This window comes from Lutra lutra, chromosome 15, assembly GCF_902655055.1.
Source record: "Lutra lutra chromosome 15, mLutLut1.2, whole genome shotgun sequence".
NCBI lineage: Eukaryota > Metazoa > Chordata > Mammalia > Carnivora > Mustelidae > Lutra > Lutra lutra.
In genome coordinates, this window is record NC_062292.1 from 66,026,904 (window position 1) to 66,045,037 (window position 18,134).

An 18,134-nucleotide genomic window follows, 5' to 3' on the forward strand; every position below is an offset into this window, starting at 1 on the left:
ATCCTCTCTCCTCCCAAGGGCTGAGGCTCAGGCCATCTGTCACTGACACTGGACTCCAGGGCTTGGAAACCAGAAAAGGGTTGGCATGAAGCAGTAATTGAGGATAAATGAGAATATGTGAGGCCCACGGGCTTAGTAGTGGTGGTTTTTATATTTGATTGAGATGATAGAATAGGGATCAGAGGAGAAAACACATAATATGTGTTTGGAGAGACTTCATCCTTAGGAATTAGAGTAAGAGTTAGTAAGAATGAATACAATTGTCCTACTGTCATTTTTGCATTTGCTGAGGGACAACTGGTTAGGAGCAGATGGCAAAACTGGCCTCTTGTTTTCTAATAAGGAAAGAACTTGGCTCTAGGCTCTTCGGAGGTTGACCTAAGCCACGCTAAGTCTCAAGTTACTTGTCGTCAGTGTAATTAGGAGAGTCTTGCTGGGTTTCTAAGAAGTACCAGGTATTTCAGTCAGACACTCTAGAAACCAGTTCACTCTCTGGAGCCTTTTACCATGAGGCTTTGGCTGGAATTCTAGAATCAGGATTGGATGCAAAGAATCGGGGCAACAGAAGAAGACAAATAAGTGTAGGAAGCCAGGATTTGCACATTCACAATGAAATCTGGTATTGGAAGTACTGGTTCCCCACTCTGCCCAGCTAATATCTGGGATTATATGATGGAAGTGCAGAGCTAAGTAGTGGTTAGCTTAGAAATGAATGGCTGAGAGAGCAGCCTTCATTTCTTGTTCCTTTTTTCCCCTAGGGCAAGGTGATGCATCTGACCTTCCTGACCCTGAACTGGAAGTAAATGAACCGAAGGTGCTTATAATTAGCAATCAATACACAAATAGTGCAGGTCTAGCTGGGGTAAGGAAAAATAAATCCTTAGAGAAGAACTACATTTAAGTTCTTTTTGTTGTTTAGCTTTCTTATCATTCTCCTGGAGATCTCTGGGAGACAGGGAGAGAGAGGTTTAAGGAATCCCAGAGGGAGGAACTCAGTGCAGAAGAATGATACACATTTTGAAAAGAAAATATTGGAAGCTCTGCATTAGAATCCTTTCTGAAACATGTCTGCTGCCCATGAGGACAGGGGGCTCAGAGAGATGACTAGATAGGAGATACTCCAGCTGTTACTGTAACCCAACTTCTGTCTTCCTGAAGGCTCGCTCATGAAGATAAATCACTTCCATTACCTGTCCTTGAGGAATGAAGTTTCTCCTTGTTTCACATGAGGAGATGGAAGAGGGGCCCTGGAAATTTATCCTGGAAGCTTGCCTCCCCAACTAGATGCTGTTGTAGGTCATTCACCAGTGTTAACTCTTAGAGGAACTATTACTGAGAAATTGATATGGGGAAATCAGCATGTAGGGGACGATAAGCTTGTGTGGTTCCAGCGTAATGGGAGGAACAGGCTGTCTAGTCTCAGACTGGCAGGGGGTGAACGTTCTCCACTCCTAGCTGCATATGACATCATCAATATTGGCAGATACCCCCAAAGAGTAGCAGAGTCCAGTTTAAAGACACACCTCTTGGGGCGCCTGGGTGCCTCAGTGGGTTAAGCCTCTGCCTTCAGCTCAGGTCATGATCCCAGGTTCCTGGGATCGAGCCCCACATCAGGCTCTCTGCTCAGCAGGGAGCCTGCCTCCACCTCTCTCTCTCTCTGCCTGCCTCTCTGCCTGCTTGTGATCTCTGTCTGTCAAAGAAATAAATACAATTTTTAAAAATTAAAAAAAAATAAAGACGCGCCTCTTGAGATTTGGCCAAGGACTTGGCCTCTGGGATAAGATGGTTGTAAAGATGGGGGACATGAGTCAGGGTTTTGGTATTTGTCTTGGTGCCTCTCGTATATTAAATTCCTCCCTTATCTATTCGGATAATTCATCAGTATGTATTATCTTTGTATTCACTGCTAAGGCTGAGGGAAAAGAGAAAATAAGCACTGTGACAGGGCAGTTTGAGTTGGTCATCAGGCTCAGGGTGGTTTAAGAGGGGCGTACTTAGCAAACTGAGGGGGGCACATTTACGTGTTCCACACTTACAGGGCAGATGTGGTACTACTGTGTATGAGCAATACTGTCTTAATCTAAAACAGGACTACTTGTAGTTCTGTTTTTCATTTATGACTCCACATATGGCAAAACATCCAGTTCTTCCAAGGCCATCTGAGGTCACCATAGGCCCTCGTCTCCTGAGCATTTCAAACAGTTCTTCTTCTCAACCTCAGTGTCACTTGCTCTTTCTGTCCCCTTTCTACAGTTGTTTAGGTGGTCGTGAGCACCTTTCATATGTATATCTCAAGGTTTGGTCCCCTCTTCCTGGTGGAGCTGGTCAGGGATCATTGCCAAGATCATATGTGTTTGTGGTGAGGGGAAGGAGGTGCACCTTAGGAAAGGTGGAAATTGGGAAGTCTGGAGGGAGGGCAGGACCACGGAGAGCAGCAAAGAGAGCCTGTAGTGGCTGTGGGGGCTAGCACCATGGAGAGCTCAGAGCTCCAGTTCCTTCCTCAAAAAGCAGACGGGAACAGGGATCATGGATTAAGGCATCCAGCTCTCCAGAAGTCAGACTGAAACCACAGACATCAGGACTTCTGTTAGGATCATGCTATACCCATCACTTGCTCTAAAAGGCCTCCTGAAATACTTTGTTTGAACCTGATATCTATCTATCTATCTATCTATCTATCTATCTATCTCCAAGATCATATAAAAGTGAGGACCAGGGTGTGGTGCATAAACAATGAATTTTGGGACACTGAAAAGAAATAAAATAAAATGAAAAAAAAAGTGAGGACCACCACCAGACTGAGTTTGTCAACATGAGCCTTAGTAATTATGATGATTACCTGAGTATTAGTGGTGGTGGAGGGGGTTTTCATTTGCCACAGTCAATTATGAATAAAAGTACTTTCTAATGAGGGAAATAGTGCCACAGACCTGTGTCCCCTCAGAGACACCAGGGCATGACAACACCAAAGTGTGTCTTACCATCAGATAGGCTGTGAGATGTGCCAGAGTCAAGGTGCCTGAACCTTCCCAAAATTGCCATGGACAGTCCAGTCTTCATCATGTGTGGGAAAGAGGAGTGGATCATGCCTCTTAAGAAGGCATTTGTGTTCATGACATAGCTGGGACATTTGGTAAGTCTCTTTACACTTAGATAAATTTTGGTAAAGGGACAAGTCTAGTTCTCTCTCCAGTACTTGTTGCTGCAGTGAAGAATATGTAGCTTTGCTAAACCTCTGTTTTGCAAAAGTCTCAGCAGCTTCGAGACACTGGAAGGCTTGGCTTCTCAGTGCTAGATGGGATGGATCTCCTCGTTATAGCAGGATTGGATTGGGTTTTTACTTGGGTTATAGGAACTCTGAGCACCAGCTTGTTCTGACCTTGTAAGGAATCATTACTACCGCTGATCCTAGAGGAAGAGGCAGGACCTTGGCCCCAGAGACTTAACTCTTCTCTATTTTATAGTTGCTTGGGGTTTTTGTTCTTAATTTGACTGAGTTTTTAGGGACCTGAATCTTTATTGGATGGCTTGTTTCTTTGGGCTCTTTTCCTGATGGTTTGTTTCTTTCTATCTCTTATAAGCATTCCCATGGGGATTGCTGTTCTCAGAGTTTATGCATAGACCTCTAGGACATGACCTCATCCAGGAAACAGAATGTTCCAGTATATGGGCTTATAGCCAGTGGTTAAACAGGAAATGTTAAATTTTAACATGAAAAATGAGAGAGGGAGATAAAATTACCAAAATTTTCTAATGCCTTGGGGATGTTTCATTCAGTGGTTAAGTAAGGAAGTAGTCCAGGCCACCAGTTGCTTTCATGGAGAATCTGCAACCTAGGTCACCATCCTTAGGTGACATTCCCTTACTGAGAAGCAGATGACAGAGTAGGGATCATAGAGCAATTTACTGAAGCAGGAAACAACAAAGAATGTTATGCCTCACAGCCAATGTTCCCCCCGCACCCTGAAGATTTACCTCTTTAGTGATAACTGTGAAAATATTGGTCCTAGCATGTGACTTAAGGACAAGCAGCTTTTGATCCCCTTCTGCATCGTATGTGGACTATAAGGAAGTACTATCGGTGAGGAGTACCAACGTCAGATCTCAAGATCTACAGAACAATGGCACAACTACCCAATCTGCTATTGCAAAGTGACCAGCACACCCAAAGATGCCATCTGTGAAATTTTATGGCTGCAGGACTGTGAGTCACTCTCCAAGTGAAGAGGGAATGTCTCCAACAAGGCACTCTTGAAATTAGACTTGGACCTCCAGTCTTCCTCAATTGGAAGAAGAAGGAGAGAGCATCTGAGGGCAGTGGGCAGGCTTCCTTGCTGTCAGGCGAGGACAGAGGACCTCAAGCTGTGTGTAGCAGAGCACTCGGGGGTCAAGATTGTTGGGAGTGGAGGGGGGAGATAGGAAGAAGGGTAAAAGACCCACAGGTCTATCTTCTCTCTTTCCAGAAGAACAATTCTCCTTTGATCTGTTTTTCTTATGTGATAAAGGAATTTCACATCTTCAAAACTTAAAGTGAGTGCTCGCTTCGGCAGCACATATACTAAAACTTAAAGTGAGAAAATCACTGTCCTAGTCCTGGAAAAAAATCCTTTGACCAGCAGTGCTGCCTAGTGCCAGAGAGAGCTTGGGGGCAGAGCCCTTGGTGGGACTCTGGATGGCCAGCGGACATGTCACAGCTTGGAGCCCTTGTCAGATAGACTGGTTCTGCATGGAGATCACAGATCCCTGCCACACCAGCCTCTCTCTGAAGGCCTCAACTTCTCAGTGCCAGGAAAACGCATGTCTATCCTTCCCAAGGGCTACAGCTGTACTAGGGAGAGCATGGGAACAGGAACAGAACGGTTACAGCTGCAGGGAGGAAGAAGCAGAATGGAGGAGGTCTGCCAAGCAGACCCGAGGGCAGCTCTGGAGTGAATGCTTTCTGGACTTCTCCGGCACATTGGGCATGAGCTCTACACTGGGCACCTGGCCAGGGGGCTGAAGAATGGATGGCAGTGGACAGAAGGTCACTGGAAAGGGAAAGATATTCATGTGTGGGGCAGTGCGGTGCAAGGTTAAATTGCTACAGGCTGAAGCAAAGTCAGGCTGTTCACCCATCCTCTACACTCGCTCAGCTCCCAGGGTTCCGGAAATGACTGGAGAAGGAGGAGCCCAAGGAAGGTTGGTCACAGTGTTGAATATTGAGCTGCTTATCAGAGATTATCACAGAACACATTAAGTTCATGGGGTTCCTACCTACCAAACCTGGGGTTGCCAGCTTTTGCCGGGACTAGGGGGGAAATGTGAGAGGGAAGGGGCAGGTGGCAAACTGAGTGGGCAAACAGGTCATGGACCTCGAGCTACAGCACGAATGGTCAGGTTCCCATAATATTTCCCGCCCTTCTCCAGCCTCTCAGTCCCTGTTCAGCCTTATGAACCCTCCTCCAGGGCTCTCTGTATCCCAGCAGCACCTGACATTTGTTTCCCTCCCTCTGCGTGGAACTAGCTACTCCACCACACACCCAAGACCACTCAAGCCTCCATGTGTTAGAGCATGTTGTGCTCATGCTTTTATGTCGCATCTCGTTTTGGGCAAACATTGTCAGGGAGACTATACACTGCCTTGCCCTCTGCCAGGGGACCCAGGCCACGTCAGGGGTACCACACCCACCTTCTGCAGGATCCTGGTCAGAATGGTTATCAAGACCACCACCCATGAGTCTCAGAGCTGAACTACTCCCTCCTGCATCAGAGCTGGCCCTTTTAGGTCCAGAAATTAAGAGGTGGAATTAATTTAGGTAAAGACTGTGTGTGGCTGTATGTCTTGTACACCAGTAAGTCCCAGGACTTTGCACATCAGACATATGTCCACTATCCAGACAGATAACTCTCTACAAGGAAAATGAGGTTTCATTTGATTCTTCCTTGGGAACAGACCTCCCTCCCCATCTCTGACTTCCTGACCGCTCCTCTGGAAATTCTCCATTCCCAACTTAGTGCCTCGTACTCTTTCCCTCCAACACTGCTGGGATGTTTTATAAATGTGAGGGCAGAGGGTTTCTCTTCCTCTCAACCCAACACCTAAGTAATGCTGGGCTCCCGAATCAAGGGCCAAGATATAATACTGTGTTTGGTGAAGAAAGACTTGGCTATATACAGAGTAACTCTGTTCTACGATGTTTATGTCCTAGAGCTGAAGAGCTTCCAGCTTTCTGGGGTGACTCTGGGCCCCAGGCTGGGACCATCTATCCCCACTACTGAACAGGTACAGTTTGGGGTCACACTGCCTATGCTGAATGCAGTTAGTGGGACGAGAAATCCAGGGGCTGTAGCTGAAAGTCAAGGCCTAGTAGAGAATCATTACTGAGACGTACAACCAGCAATCTCTCCTTGCCTTGCACCTAGCTGGCCCCTGGACTCTCCTCACTTCCTCAGTGAGATAGGGTCATGACTGCAGTTCTCTGGGAAGGGGGATTCCACGGAGGGGAGGGGCTGCTGTCTCTGTGGTTGACCGGGGTGGGGACTCCCTTTGGGGTGTTGATGGGGGAGGCATGGAAGGAGGTCAGCCAGCCAGCTACAGGGAGGGGATCCCCAGCGTCTTCATCCCAACTGAAGCTCCTTTACGGGGATGGAGACAGGGCTGGGGAAGGAGGTCAGGGGAGACGGAGCAATTATTCCTCCGGCACCCTGGCTCTCCGCCTGTTTTCTTCAGATGAAATTCTTTACATCATCCTCCCCAGTTTCAACCCCTCCCCTCTCCACCCCCGCCCCGCCTGGCCTATGCCCATCCCTGCTGGCCACTGGGTCCATAGCCCAGGAGCCGCCTCCCCTTTCTCCTCCCCTGCGGTTCTTTCTGTTTTTCGTTGGCATCTGTCCGGGCATAGCCACCACCCTCTCTCTCACTCCCCCCACATCCTTTGCTCCGCAGAGGGTCCTGTCCCCCTCTCCCCCAAGGCAGCCCAGCCCTCCTCTGACTGGGCGGAGAAGACCAGGCGATGCATTCCGTTAGTTAGTCCCTCTCCTGCCTGCCCTCCCTCCTCTGGGGACCTGAGGCTCAGAGCCATGGCTCCCTTCCTGGGCTCCCTACAAACTGTACCCTGCCACCCCATGAACCGTTAGCAGCCTTTAAGAAAACCGAGGGGCCCCCACAGGGCTGACCTACATAGCCAGTCCAGGGGCGGGAGGGCTCTTCCCCAAGTCCCCTGGCCCTGGCCCCGCCATCCCTGCTGCCCCCACTCTTTTCCTTGTCTCGTCCCTGACAAACCCAAGAAGGTTTGAGTTCCCACCTGGGGCAAAGGAGACCAGGCGAGCTACCCCACCCCAAAATCTGGCAAAATCAGTGCTTACCCCAGGACAGCTTTGGTTTTCTCGGCAATCCTCCTTCCATATCTTGATCCTTCCTTTTGCCCAACCTTCCCCCACCTCCTCCGCTCCTGTCTGGGTTTCTTTTCCCAGCTGCTGCCACCGCTAGGGATACTGCCATCCTAGGGCCCCCCGCCCTGTGTTGTTGTTTTGCTCCAAGGAGAAGCCCCCCCCTTCCTTGCCCACGCCCCCCTCGGCAGCCTCACCCAGGCCCCCTTCCCTGCCCACTCGGAGCTGCGCCGCTGGTGGGGGGGGGCAGGGGGGGCGATGTTTGCATACAGCAGTTTGGGGGTTTGCACTGGCTATCCAACCCTTCCAGACACATACACAAACCCCCGACACACGCCCTGACTGAACCGGCGACAGATCTCACTCCGCCCCCAACACACACTGACACAGACATACACACAGATACTGACACAGAAACGCAGAGGCAGACACCAACACAGACGCGCACACCCAGACACACGCACACGGACATCGGCACAGCCAGAGCCCGGGCTGCTGCGAGCAGAGCGAGCCCGGTGCACACGCAGACAGCAAGGCATACGGCAGGTGCACGGCCGGCACAGCCCAGCCCCACACCGACACGGATGCCGGGGCAGACCCACCCGGGTACAGCGGCGGCGGCGACTGGAACCCCGCTTCCAGACAAAGCCCACAGGCTCCCCCCGGCCCCGCTGGGATCGGAGCCCCCGCCCCGGTATCCCCCCACCCCAGCGCCTCCCCCTCCCCACCCAAACTCACCGTCCTGGGAGAGGTTGGCCCCGCCGGGCGCCCCGCAGCAGGCGAGGAGCAGCAGCAGGGGCAGGGCGGAGGGGCCCCCCATGGCGCGTCCCGGCCGGCTCCCCGCTGCGCGCTGGCGAGCCTGGGTCCCCGGGGGCGGGGGCTGGGCAGGGGGTGGGCGACGACGCTGACCGACTGGGCGCCCCCGAGCCGCTTCGGAGCCCGGGGCCGAGGCGGGGACCGGGAGGGAGCCGGCGCTGCTGCAGTCGCGGGGATTAAATAGGGCGCTCGGAGCAAACCATTCCGTTGGAGGTGGAGGGGGGGCGGCGGGGGGTTGGGCTGGTCGCGGGGGGGCCAAGCTGCCGCATTCCCCACTCCCCCCGCCTCCCACACCCCCTCCGCGCCCTCGTGGTGCCTTCCACCTTCTCCCCCGGGAGCTCCGCCAGCCCGGCGCGGGTGTGGAGCCTAGGGAGGGAGCTGGCTCAGCAGTGGGACCGGGCTCGCACCCCTCTTAGGCTTGGGTGGAGGGAGGGGAGCCGGGCAGGGCCTTGGGCCAGCTGGCGAGAGCAGCCACTGCAGGCCTGGGCAAGGGCGTGCCCACTAGCCAGAGATCCTCCGGCCCCGCCCTCCCTCTTTTGGCAACTGGGGAACCCCATGAGCCTGGGTGGGGGGGCTATCAGGAGTGTTGCCCAGCGACATCTCCCCACGGGTAGCCAGTTACCCTGCCCATTCTCCTAAACGCACACCTCCCTAGCTCCTCTGACCCAAGAGCCCCCCAGCCCCAGCCCAGTTATCTGTCCAGCAACAGTGTGCGGCCCCAGGCAATTTCCCTTGAAAGCCTTCTTCCAGCAAACCCCCAGGCCATGGGAATCCACATTCCCTCAACCCCTTGTTCAAGCACTGACCCCCTCTAAAACCCACTCCAGAGTCTTGCCCAAGTAAGCAGCCTCCAGAGCAACTCTGTAGTTTCACCTTCGTCCTGCCTACCCTCCCTTCCCTCTCAGCCCTTCCCCCCTCCCCCGTATTTTTGCTTCTTTCTCAGTCTTCCGGAGGAGCTCATTCTTCTCAAGTTTTAATAAGTAAGATTCTTGGGTGAATGCTCTGATCGGCCTTCTTTACGGAGCCATGCCTCTGTGGCTAATGCGGCTCTTGTCCCTGAGGCCAGACGTAAGATGGATGAGAGGCGAAGGGCCTTTGCACTTGCTTTTAGTTCCAAGGTCCCAAGTCCCTAGGGTTTGCTGTTCTGTGTGATCTGTGTATTTCTGGAAGACTCTTGGTACATCTCAGAAAGGGATCCCTGGAAGTCAGTTTTGCTCAAGCTTCGGTTTTGGGTATACAGCCCCAAATCTTAGACTTTCTGAATCAAAGAATTTGAGCTATGTAAGGATTCTTCAAAAGCATTTGGCAGAACCCCTCATTGTACAAGTGCAGCTAAGGTGATGGGTGTTAACTGCCTTTCCAAGGGTTAAGGTCACACTGACAGTTAATAGTAGAAAACGCAAATGGTGGTTCGGACGTGGGGCAGTATGTCTTCTAACCCCTATGCCAGTACCCTTTCTGCACTGGGAGTACCTCACCATGCGGATCCTTCATGTTTGGGTCCTCTCTGCCCCTTCTGACAGGCTTTCTCAGCCCTCTGTGATGGGCTCAACTGTCTGCCCCCTCGTAGTTCAAGGACAAGGATGGGGGAGGTACTCCAGAACCGGGAAAGCTCTCTATCCATGTTAGCCACTGATGGAGTGAATGTTCTCTGGCAGATTCCTTCAGGAGGCCAGAATGCTGCCGCACTGTTTCTCTGTTTCTAGAATCCATCTGGGGTCTCTGGGAGAAGAGCTGTTTTTGCCCCTTACGTGTTTGCTGAGCATCTGGTAGTTATTTGGAATTAGTTGCAGACGTTTTTGACCACCTCGGGCTGTCTGACTTGCTTGCATTCCCCTATTTCAGTGACTCCAAACCATTCTGCTCCCTGGGGTTCCCTGACATTTAAAAATCTCCGAGAGATTAAAATGGAGGGGGGCAGAGTGTGATTGAAGGCTGTACAGACCAGGATGCAAGAGAGAGGAGAGGCCCGAAGGGAAGTTCGGGCTTTCTGATAGTGGTGGGACCAGGCTGGCATGAGTTTATGCCTACAGAGAAAAAGAAGGAGTGGGTGTGTTTTCAGAGAGAATGGGGCTTCAGAAGGGAAGGGTCAGGCTTTCCCAGTTAAAGGTATGTATGTATTTATTTATTTATTTATTTATTTATTTATTTATTTATTTTATTAGAGAGATAGAGAGAGACCACAAGGAGGCAGAGCAGCGGGCAGAGGAAGAGGGAGAAACAGGCTCTCTGCTGAGCAGGGAGCCTGATGTGGGGCTCCATCCCAGGACTCTGGCATCATGACCTAAGCCGTAGGCAGAGGCTTTAACCCACTGAGCCACCCAGGTGCCCCAACCAGTTACAGGTCTTGATGGGTAAAGAGTATTATCTTTGGAGGTAGGAAAAGCCTTAGAGATCATCTGCGTGGGCTTAAGAGAGGACAGGTGAGTATTGCGGGACTAAGAGGGGATGGGCAGGATGGGACGGCAGGATAAGGGATTAGGTCTCAAGCTCCTCTAACTAATCATCTTTTCCATCTGCTGCTCTGCTGTGATCCCCTTCTGCCTGTCCTCACTTCCTTCTCTATGGACTGCTGGGCCGCCACGCCCCTCCCTTCCCCCAACTGTAACTGCGAGGGAGGAGGACCCAGGGTGGGAGGAGAGGGGAGAGCTGTTTTGGAGGGACTATTAAGAGCTAGCACATGAGACTCTGGGATGCTCTTTTCCTACTGGTTCCTCTTCCCTTTTCTGCATCATCAGCATCGGTTTGGCGGCAGCACGTTAGGCCCTGGGAATAGGAAGCAGACATTGGCTTTTAGAATTACAGAATGAAAGAGCATTAGAGTTGTAAGCAACCTTCAAGATTACCTCATCAATGCCCCTTGTTGAAGGGATGAAGATGGGGCGAGGAGAAGTTAAGTGACTTCCCATGATCATACAGGTGCACAGTAAAGGAGTTACCCATGTTGGATAGGGAGGCAGATAGTCCCCTCAGGGGCAGGAGGAATAAGGAGAATTATCATCAGTACTTCTGAGCAGCGTACAGATTGAGGAATTGCTCACTCCTGCATGTCTCTGAGGGGAAGGGTAGTTTCTCCTGCAGATGTGGATGTCTCCATTGGGAATAGCTCCTTGCCTATAATCATTCTCATGCCCTTTGTACATGCATGCACACCCAGCGTCTCAGTCCTATTCACTAGGAGGAGAGAGTTTTTGCAAAGCAAGTCTGGCCTACAAGGATTATCTCCATCATGTAAATAGGTAAAATAAAAGTATCCATGTTGGGTTGTGATCTCTATGGTTACTTTCCACTCTGAAATGCTGTGACACACAATATGCATTTCCAAGAGACTTGCACAAAGTGTGGAGTAGGTTGTCTGTGGGATTAAAGAGCTGGTAGTTACAGTGGAGGCTGGGGGAGGGGGCGAAGCAGAGAAGGAGGGTGGGGAGAAGGCGGGGTTTGGCTCCTGGATGCTCCTGTCCACTCAGCAACAGCCTGGGGAGCTGGGGGTGTGGAATGTGTTGGCATCGGTGCTGGGCTAGACGCAGCTGTGTGGGCCCTGGGCATTCCTTTCCCCACGCTGGCTGCTCCTGCTTCCGATGGGAGGGGGCCTCCACCGAGGGGTGAATCCTAGGTATTACTCATCCAACAGGGGGATGACCGCACCTGTAGGAAACAGCTCAGAAGCCTTGGCTCAGTTATGCTCTGGACTCTAATCCTCCTCGTCTCTAAGACTTTCCCTTTATCAGTGAATTCTACGTGGGTTTCCACATTGCTTTCCTCTTTAATTTTCCACCCAACTAAACCAGTACTCCTCATACTGCTTCCTTCTTCCATTATCCAGTTTTAATTAACCCCATCCTTAATAATCACCTCTGTATGCATTTTAATTCTTACCTTAATTGAATTCTAATTTCAATCCTAACCCTAATCTATTACAGACTCTAACTATTAATCCTCATACCAACCCCAATTTAATTGTCAATTTGAGCCAGCATCTTCATTCTAACCTGCTATGAGCCAGCAACTAGGACAGCAACACAGATATAATAAAAATGATCACGGGTACCGAGCCCAGTGTTTGCCACATTTGGCACTGGGTACTTTACGTGCAGAGCATCTCATTGAGGGGCTGGAAAGTACCTGAAGGTGGTTGGAATTATTAGCTGCCTTACAAATATGAGGAAACAAAGGCTTAACGAGATTTTGTCATTTGTCAATAGTGGGTCCGAATCTACTATTTAAGGTCTGCTTGAGCTGAAAGCCTGTGCTCATTCCTCTTTCTGTCAACACATACTTTCTGATCAACCCTCTCCTAAAATCCTAACTATATTTGACTAGAATGACTTCTAAAATACTGAGCTTCCCTACAGTGTATTATTAATTTAGGGTTTTTATTTGTTTGCTTAGTGAATTGTGGTACAAAATAGAAACCAAGCAAATACACCAACCAAGAAAAAGCCAAAATCTCCCTGCCCAGAAACCTCATGGACCCTTTGAAAACATGAATGTATTTGTGAAGTTGAAATAATCAAACTACAGACAGAAATACTCTGGAAGAAAAGCCTCCTTTCCTTCCCAGACTCATCGAATTCTGCCCACCCCCCACCTCGGGGCGGGTGGGGGGAGAGGGACGTTGTTGGCGTTGAATTTGTCCAGCAACACTGCCTCCCATAGCATATCACAACAGCAAAAAGAGTCAAGGTCAGTACCTGCCCATGAAATTGCCATGTCTGACTTAGGCTTGAGAATCACAAGACAATTTGAATTTATGATTAACAATAACTGTTAAAGGCCAACGATATGCCAGGTGCTACACAAAGTTCTTTCCCGTATTCCTTTTGGCACTCCCGAGCTTTCTCGACAGCGTGCATTACCCCTCCTGGACAGACAGGAGTGATCCTGTCTGAGCCTCAGGTGGAGAAAAAGCTTGGAGAGGCCAAACAACTGGCCCAAGGGCACAGAGACCCAGGTTTCAGATCCAGATCCATCTTACCCCAGAGCCTACGTGTTCGGCGCCTGGGTTTAGCCAGCAGACTTGTTAGGTAGAAGAGGTCATTTGAGCTTTGTTCTGCAGGAGGGAAGAGGCATTGCTTGACATTAGAGAGGAGGCTGACCTGAGAGACTGTAGGAGGACGCAGATCGATCTGGGAGGAGGCATGCAAGGGGAAACTGAGCAGGATGACAGGGACATGGAGGGGAATGAGCACAAGGTGCAAGTCATCGGGGACGAAACAAATACGAGCTGAGACTGGGGACAGTTTTTGTGATAAATTCAGGCAAATATAAAATCATGCAATAAATGTGTGTGCCACTATTTCTTTGGCAATGGGGTGATTGATGTATTTCGGAAAGACAGTAGACGCACAGAATCGTCTGCAAACAAAAAATGCACATTTTCAGTTACATGGGTATCTGCAGCCTCTCCAGTGGGTATCTTGGCTTTTTTCTCCTTGCGTTCTGTGCTCCAGCAGTATTAAATGGCTTGTAATTTCCCAAACACACTGTTTTGTTTCATGCCTCAGTGTCTTTGCACATACTATTTCCTATACCTGGATTGCCCATCTCATTAAGCCTGATGAAACTGGTGCTTGTGTTTATCTATCCAAACTTTGATTAGGAGCCGCTGCCTCTGTGAAGTGTTCTAGCCAGAGACGATCACTCCTTGCTAGGTGCTACCACTAAAGGGGGTATAAACTCCCCCAGTTATCCTTCTTTCATGGTGGTACAAGGATTTGTCTGTGTTTTTCTTCACTGACTGTGAGCTCTTTGAGGGCAGACATGATATTTCACACATCTTGTATTCCCAGTGCTTAGTGTAGAAACAGAAAAATAGTAGATTCTGTTAATTTTACTGCATTTAGCTGAAATAGCGTATTTATAAACATAGAAGCTTGATGAACCATTTTTCTCCAGAAGTACATACATGTGTATAACCAAGCACATTTCACTGGCATGTCCCCTGCCGTTATGTATGCCTTCAAGTAGATACAATGTATCCAAAATAAGTTGAATGATTCTAATATACATGTACACTATTCCCAACTACTTATTCAAGATACATTTTGTCATTCTGGGAATTGACTTGAGAGCTTGCTACATCCTTTTGCATATCTTCAGTTGTGGAAAATTTTCATCCTTTGAGGATGGCTTTTAATTTTGAAAATAGCCGAATGTCCTTAGGATCCAAGCCTTATGGATAAGTGGTGGTTCGTGTTGGGTAATACAAAAACAGGATTTGACCGAGAGGTAATAGTAGATGACTGGTTGACTAACATGGTGGTTCTTAAGGCAGTTCCCAAAGAGAAGTTCTAGAAAATTTCTGAACAATGGCATTCTGGTCTATTTGTTAATACAAACAAAATTAAGCAAGAGTGTTGTCATTTTGTACTCACACCTGGTGGACATATTTGCTTGGATATAAAAACACAAGAGATCGTATGTCCAAGAATAGAACTCTCTGATGGTTCCTTCATTCTTTCATTTGTAGCTATGGAGTTTTTATGTGCAATGCACAATGCTAGTTGAAATCGGGTGTTTTGACCCAGCTGTTTTGTTGCAATCTATAAAAAAAAAAATCTGTAAACCCTCAGGTTTTATTTTTTCCAATTACAAAATAAAATGATCAGTGGCTCTTCTTAACCTCTCTCCAATTTCCAACCCAGTTTTGAGTCTTATTTTATCTGTGAGGAAATATACGAAAGTCAGGGATAGGATAGTATTCAGGGATTCAAAATACTTGGTAATTAAGACTAGTCTGGCAGTAATGGTTTGCTTTTTAGAATCACAAGATAGGAGTGAATGTTAAAAACTGCTACAGCAAAATGTCAGTGTCTGGTGCGGGGCTCTTGAGATGAGCAAGTCTGAAACTAACCTTTAAGGAGCTCAGAGTCCAGTAGGGAAAATAGGCATGTAAGCACATAATTGCTATACCGTGTGATAAATACTGTGATGCGATTCCAAATATGGCCCATAGAATCACAGAAGAGACAGGGATTACATTTGTGGGAAACGTTAAAGAAGGACTGGGAGTCAACCAGGTATAAAAAGGATGAAGGCATTAACAAGAGAGGGGAGAGTGGACACAAAAGGAGGAAAGCAAGAAACAGCACCGTCAGTTGTTGCTAGATTGTGAAAGGAATTTATACCAGAGATATCTCCTAATTCTGCCGACCAGGAGCCATTGGAGGGTTTTAAGCAGGGAACTGTTAGTGCCGGATTTGCATTTTAGAGCGATAGCTCTGCCAGTAGTGGATGGATGGACTGGAGGATGCCCATCATTTGATTCAGAAGACTGACCCTTCCGGGGACCTCAGATCTGGTACCATGACATTGAGTAGGACCCACAGAGTGTGGGCTTGTCTGATCCTGTGGGCAGAGAAGAGATAATGCCCAGAGCCCAGCTTTAGGACCCAGCCATTTGTATTACATCCCCCCCCACCCCCGTGGACAGTGCTGTGGAGACAGGAAGGGGTTGTGTCCCCGAGGAAGGGGGCAGGTACGATGGCCAACCATCCTGCTTCCCAGGGACTGAGGCGCTTTCCAGACTGTTCAGTGCTAAGATTGGGAAAGTGCTGGACAAACTGGGGTGGTTGGTCAACAGACAGTTGCTCAGTGGCACCTGGTACTTGGACCGTCTCCCGGGCAACCCGCCGGGGGTCATCTCCAGGGCACACTGGAAGGAAAGGAAAGCTGAGTTAGTTCATGTTTTAGGGGCGGGGAGAGGTGGGAGTCAGTGGGGATAGTGGTGATTCAAAATAGCTGGGCCAGTTGAAGGGAAAAGAGAGAAGAAAGGCTGAGTAGGAGACAGAGTGTGGAGGTTGGCTTCTGCCTGGGACCCCACCTCCGCTCTCCGAGGCGCTGGGCTCTCTGCTGGTGGTAGGGAACATTACAGACTGAGAAGAGCAGGCATTGCCGAGACTGAACATGTGTATTTAGCTTCTCTTTCATGCACAGGTTCCGATATTCATGCATTCACTTATTCATCCAGCGTTCCCGGAGGGCTTACTGTGCAGATACACTCTCATTTATTTAGTCTTCTCATTGACTGGGAGGTAGAATTATTCCCATTTTCCAGATGAGAAAAAAGAGTCTCAGGAAATGTGGTAACTTCCTTTGAGTCACACATTACCTGGCAGAGCTGAGGTCTCAGCCCAGCTGTGTCTCCAAAGTGCCTGGCATTCCAGCAATCCAGCATATCCATCTGGCACAAATGATACAGCTACTCAGGGTGCCTGGCTTTGTAACCTCATAATCAAGATTCCCAGCCTCACTGTTAGCAAGTGCCCACAGAGGAGGCCCAGACCCCGACAGTCCTGAGTCCACGTCTCCTCACAGAGACCCTGCTGACTCGTGAGAGGACCCCATGTGTAAGTCGCTTGGTAGAATACAGTTACGTTAAGTTTTAAAAGCAAAACATGACCGAGTTTCTCGGTAAGTAGTTTTCTTGACTTTTTCTCTGCAACCATCGCTGAATGTTTATTATCTACAAAGCCCTGAGCACTCTGGCCCTTTCCTAGCTCTCTGACGCCCTGTAACCTGGTGGCCACGCGATTCTGCCTTGAGCATCCGTGTCTAAGCCGCACAAGCCTTGGCGCTAGCTGCTGTGCCCTCTGGAGCCCGGACCTTCCCCTCTGCTCTGCAGGAGGCTGCTCTCGCTGGCACATCTGGGCTTCAGTGTCGTCTCCTCTGAGAGGCCTTCCCACCGCCTTGCAAACACCTCTTATTTTCAGCTACAATCTTAATCATGTGTCTCTGGTTTGTGTATTCGCGGTCTGTGCCGCTTTTCCCGGTAGAGGAAAACTCCACAGGACAGGGGAGCCCTGTCAGCTTGGATCAGAGGTGTTGCCAGGAGCTGAAGGATATCGTACGTAACAACGTCTGGCGCATAGTAGGTGCTTATTAAATGTTCGCGTAAATGCACAAAAGAGAACGTTCTCACTCATCACGTGCCATGTAAGCTGTTTCCCTCTGATTCATGAAAGAAAATGTCTCTTTCTCTTCACTAGCCTCGATGTAGCATCTTCTGCAGGCTCTGAGACTGTTGGGAACTTGCCCCTCAACCTCCTGGGTGTCAGGTGAATGTGTCCTAACTCCTGACTTCCTGCCTATTCTTATCTCTTTGGAACCTCGTCTCTGACCGCCCTCACTTAGATGGTTGGGTTCAGAACAGGTCCTGGTGGGTGAGGAAGGCCCTGTCTGAGGATTATGGGCATCTCATGCTCCTCCTGGCTCTCTTGTATGTTTTCCTGCTGTTTTGTCTATTTATTTATTTTTTTCAGGAGGGATGACCACTTTTATTTATTTATTTTTAAAGATTTTATTTATTAGAGAGAGAGTGAGTGAGAGCACAAGCAGGGGGAATGGCAGGTGGAAGGAGAGGGAGAAGCAGGCTCTCCACCCAGCAGGGACTCCAACGTGGGGCTCCATCCCAGGACCCTGGGATCATGACCTGAGCCGAAGGCAGACGCTTCACCCACTGAGCCACCCAGGGGCCCCATTTTTTGGCTGTTCTTGATTTCAACTCTCTCATGGTCAGTTATGGTCCATTTTGGTTTGAATACCTTTGTAAGCCCTACAGTTCCAGAGCTTGCTACTGCTAAGGGTAACCTTTGCCAGGTGACACCTGATGAGATTTGTCACCCCAGGGCTTCCTCATGGACTAGTTCTTGCACGTGTGCATACCTGTTGGGCTGCCCAGTGCTGCTGCTGTTCCCGTGGCTGAACCATGGGGGCAGCCACACTTGGGGTGTTTTCAACTCTACTCATGGGAGCCCTGGCTAGTGTTGGGCCGAGTGACTGTGTCCTGTTCTATGAAGCCTAAGCAAATTTGAGGAGCCACTCCTGACTCACTGAAGATACAGTGAGGGGAGGGAGAAAGTGTGGGTTTTGAAGTTAGGCTCCCCTGTGCTTGAAGACGGATCCACTGAGTCACGTCCTTTGAGATCAGTCTTTTCATTTGTTAATCATGA

The 18,134-nt window shown here is 49.4% G+C and overlaps 1 protein-coding gene across 2 annotated transcripts in view; it reads right to left on the reverse strand.

Annotated features, from left to right (window-relative positions):
• CADM3 (cell adhesion molecule 3) overlaps positions 1 to 8,346 on the reverse strand; it is a 29,524-nt gene extending 21,178 nt beyond the window's left edge. Inside the window, exon 1 of one of the 2 annotated variants that reach the window (XM_047704457.1) lies at positions 8,107 to 8,346. In XM_047704457.1, the coding sequence (XP_047560413.1) occupies positions 8,107 to 8,188 (82 nt within the window). In that variant the 5' untranslated portion in view covers positions 8,189 to 8,346. The remainder of the gene's footprint in view (positions 1 to 8,106) is intronic. The other variant, XM_047704458.1, reaches the window with a different exon arrangement.
• Between the last annotated feature and the right edge of the window lie 9,788 nt (positions 8,347 to 18,134).